General features: G+C 42.2%; 1 protein-coding gene across 1 annotated transcript in view; it reads right to left on the bottom strand.

The window, feature by feature from the left end:
* Window positions 1-374: 374 nt before the first annotated feature.
* Window positions 375-3,577, bottom strand: part of eml2 (EMAP like 2) — a gene marked incomplete at its 5' end in the record, with an annotated part of 29,363 nt that continues 26,160 nt past the window's right edge. The window contains 5 exon segments of the mRNA XM_014026420.1: window positions 375-2,049; window positions 2,781-2,911; window positions 3,024-3,119; window positions 3,228-3,315; window positions 3,443-3,540. Of these exon segments, the coding sequence (XP_013881874.1) occupies window positions 1,924-2,049; window positions 2,781-2,911; window positions 3,024-3,119; window positions 3,228-3,315; window positions 3,443-3,540 (539 nt within the window).

Here is a 3,577-nt window from a genome sequence, read left to right as displayed (position 1 = left end):
ATATATATTGTCCTTTTATTCATGTTTATATATTTAGAAGGTGAGTATTAAAAAAATAGCTGAACCTTGAATCATTAGTTAGAAGCAGAACAAAACTAAAAGTAGCAAAATCCTAATGACTAAAAATCTAATTCAAGATGGCCGCCGAAGCTAACTAGCCTCAAGGAACACAAGAATGACCACAACTCAGACAGCTTTACAGATAAATATCTACAATTTGATATTTTAGTAAGAATCATCTTTAACAGTCTGAGCTCAAACATCTCAGTATTTCATGATTTATTTTCTTTTTTAAAAAGATTGTTTTACGAGTCACACATTTATTTAAAAGATTGAGCACTTTAATTTGTGACAAGAGACAAACTAGCAACACATAAGGGGTAAAAAAACCAAAACTTTATTAACTAAACAGAAAGAGAAGCAGAGCTCAAGCTCATGTCAGCGTCCACATTAATCAGTAGAACATCCATTATTGTTACAGATAAATATTAAAACTCTACAGCCACTCAAATATACTGCATAATATAATGTTTAAAGATTTCTGCAACATCAACAGCAGGACAGCAGCCTCAGTCATGCTCATGCTCTTCAACGCAGCGCCACCTGGTGCTGAGTCAGTACAGTTACAGCAGTGGTCTGAACAGCAGACTGAAGGAGGGGGAGGGGTGTGAAACTGACACTTAGTACCGCTAACTAACCTCAAAAACTCCACTAAACACTACGGAACAACCGGCGCCTCCGGACGTGGTTTAAATCAAGTTAAAGGAGTGAAAACTGGAAACGAAGAAGGCCACGGGGGTCTCCGGATCGACCACCGCTCTGTGAGAGGTTACATTCTGTTCTAAAACACGTCCCTGAAAAACGTTGGTTTCAAGTCGTAAAGGTGAAGCTGATTTACAGGAGAGAGAGGGGACGGTTCCACAAGCAGAGCCACGATTTAACCTGGGTTTAACACCGAATTAACCCCGAATTAACATTGTTTTAACCCGGGTTTAACCCTGAAATAACCCAGAATTAACATTGTTTTAACCTGGGTTTAACCCTGAAATAACCCAGAATTAACATTGTTTTAACCCGGGTTTAACCCTGAAATAACCCCGTTTTAACCCCCATTTTAACCCCATATTAAACATGTTTTAACCCTGGTTTAACCTCGTATTAACCCCAAATTAACCTTGTTTTAACCTGGGTTTAACCCTGGTTTAACCCCATTTTAGCCATGTTTTAACCCCGATTTAACCCCGGTTTAACTCTGTTTTAACCCTGGTTTAACCCCAATTTTAACCCCGATTTAACTCTGTTTTAACCCCAATTTTAACCCAGCATTAACCATGTTTTAGCCCAGATTTAGCTATGTTTTAACCCTAGTTTAACCCAGATTTAGCCCCGGTTTTACTTCGTTTTAACCCAGTTTTAAGCAAGATTTAACCTTGATTTAACCCCATTCAAACCGTCTTAACCCAGTTTAACCACGTATTAATCAGGTTTTAACCCAGATTTAACCCCGGTTTAACTCTGTTTTAACCCCATTTTTTTACCCCAATCATCGCAGCTCCTTTCTCAGAAAACGAGTTTGTTTCTCAAACATTCAGAGGAGCTGCTGCTCTTTTTAAACAATCGGAGTCAGAACGACAACATTCTTATAAAGAATCACTGCATTTTGTTTTAAACGGCTGTGAAACGTGAATTTAAACCTGCTTTGTAAGAAAGGAGCTTGGTTCATCGGCTGTTTGGGTGGTGGGGGGGGGGTCCAGTTTAGGCACAATCAGCTAAAATCACGAGGTGTTGGTTGACATCATTCAGTGTCTTACAGTGATGTCAGCGGGTCGCCCCAGCTTCCTGTAGGCACAGAGGCACGGGGGGTGGGGGGGGACAATCTGGTGAAGAGGTGAGACGCTGGTCCCCGCCCCCGCACAGCGTTGCCTAGGCAACCCCCCACTGCAGGATGCTGGTGTCCTTCCCGCCGGTGGAGATCAGGTGAGTGTCGTCGTGCAGGAAGGCCACGTTGGTCACATGGCTGCTGTGACCGCCGTACTCGTGACTCGGAGCCTGAAAAACACCGAAATTAATTCATCCAGAGTCAGAGGCTTTATTTTATTTAAAGTCTAAAATATTTTTATCAGCAGGACTCTAATGACACGTTTCAAACTGTTTCAAGTTAATGTTAGCTTGGTAAAAGTTCCTTTTTAAAAAATAAAGGATCACATTGATCAGATGCTGCTGCTGACTGATCCATGATGTAAATGTAACATTTTCTACATATAGGTCAAATTAATCACTACAATAAAATAACTTTGTCTGTTTTTGTCACTTTTACAGTGGATTGCATCAACTCTGTTACATCCAGAAGGGAAACTTCACCAAAGTGAAACATAAATCTGTGGATCTGTGTTTGATTACTCTGCCTGGCTTTCTCAAGGACCAGGATGTGACACAAACATCTGAATTATGGAACTGAAAGTGAAATTTTTAATAAAACAAAAATACAGTTTCAAAGAAAATTAATTCAGATACAAAACTTTAAATTCAGTTTCAAATTCTGCACATTCAGATTGAATCTGAGCATTTCAATTTTAATTCCTGCTGGAACAAGATTCATCCCATAGCAAACAGCTCTAACTCCGCCCCCTTTTATCTCAGGATGATGTTTGTCTACAGACTTATGTGGAGCATGAGGGAGGCTGAACTAATCCAGCCCAGCCCTGAAGAGCTGGATGTTTTCCCCTCAACAACCAGAACCTGAGCTCTGCAGGAACTCTGTCACAGTGAAGCTGACCCACCCTTGGTTGACAGCAGGGGAAGGAGAACAAGTGCACTTTGCCAAAATCATCAGCCGAGGCCAGCAGGGAGCCGTCATGTGACCTGCACACGGCGTTGATGTCCGTGCCGTCTGCGCCATCTGGCCAAATTCCTGCGAGACGAAGGAACAAGAACGCAGCGGGGCGGTTAGAGGGAGGTAAACATTGATACAAGCTGTAGTTTTGGTTTCAGCCTGAAGGAGGAGCAGCACAGGCTGAACCCACCGAATGTGTTGAAGCTCAGAGTGCAGGTGGAAGTGGCCCACTCCAGACTGCGCACCGTGTCCATGTTGGTGACATGTTTCCCACTTCCTGCCTCCCCTGAAAACAACAAACCCAGTTTGTTTCACTTCTTCATGTCAAAGTCTTGAACACTTTCAGGTAATGAAGCTTAAAATCTAATAATTAATTAATTAATTAAAGACGTACAGAAGAGGATCTCATAATCTCCTGAGTTAGTAACCAGATAACGGCTGTCTGCAGACCAGTCCACGTGGGTCACAAAGCTGGAGTGACCCTAAAGAACACAAACAAGCTTTGATTTTCAAATGTTAAAGCAGCAGCTCTGGTGGCTAAAAGCTAAAAGCTAAAAGCTGCTGAATGATTAATTTCATCCTTCAGGTTTGAGCTCAACTTAAACTCACCACACATTTCCCCGCGCGGCTGTACTTCCTGCCGCTCTCAGTCACGGTGTAGATGTACACAAAGTTATCATGTGAGGCAACGGCCAGGAAGTTCCCATCTACACACACACACACACACACACACACACACACACA

This window comes from Austrofundulus limnaeus, unplaced genomic scaffold (genome assembly GCF_001266775.1).
Source record: "Austrofundulus limnaeus strain Quisiro unplaced genomic scaffold, Austrofundulus_limnaeus-1.0 Scaffold552, whole genome shotgun sequence".
Taxonomy (NCBI): Eukaryota; Metazoa; Chordata; class Actinopteri; order Cyprinodontiformes; family Rivulidae; genus Austrofundulus; species Austrofundulus limnaeus.
Note: the sequence above shows the minus strand (reverse complement) of the source record. Positions and strands in the feature narration are given on the sequence as shown.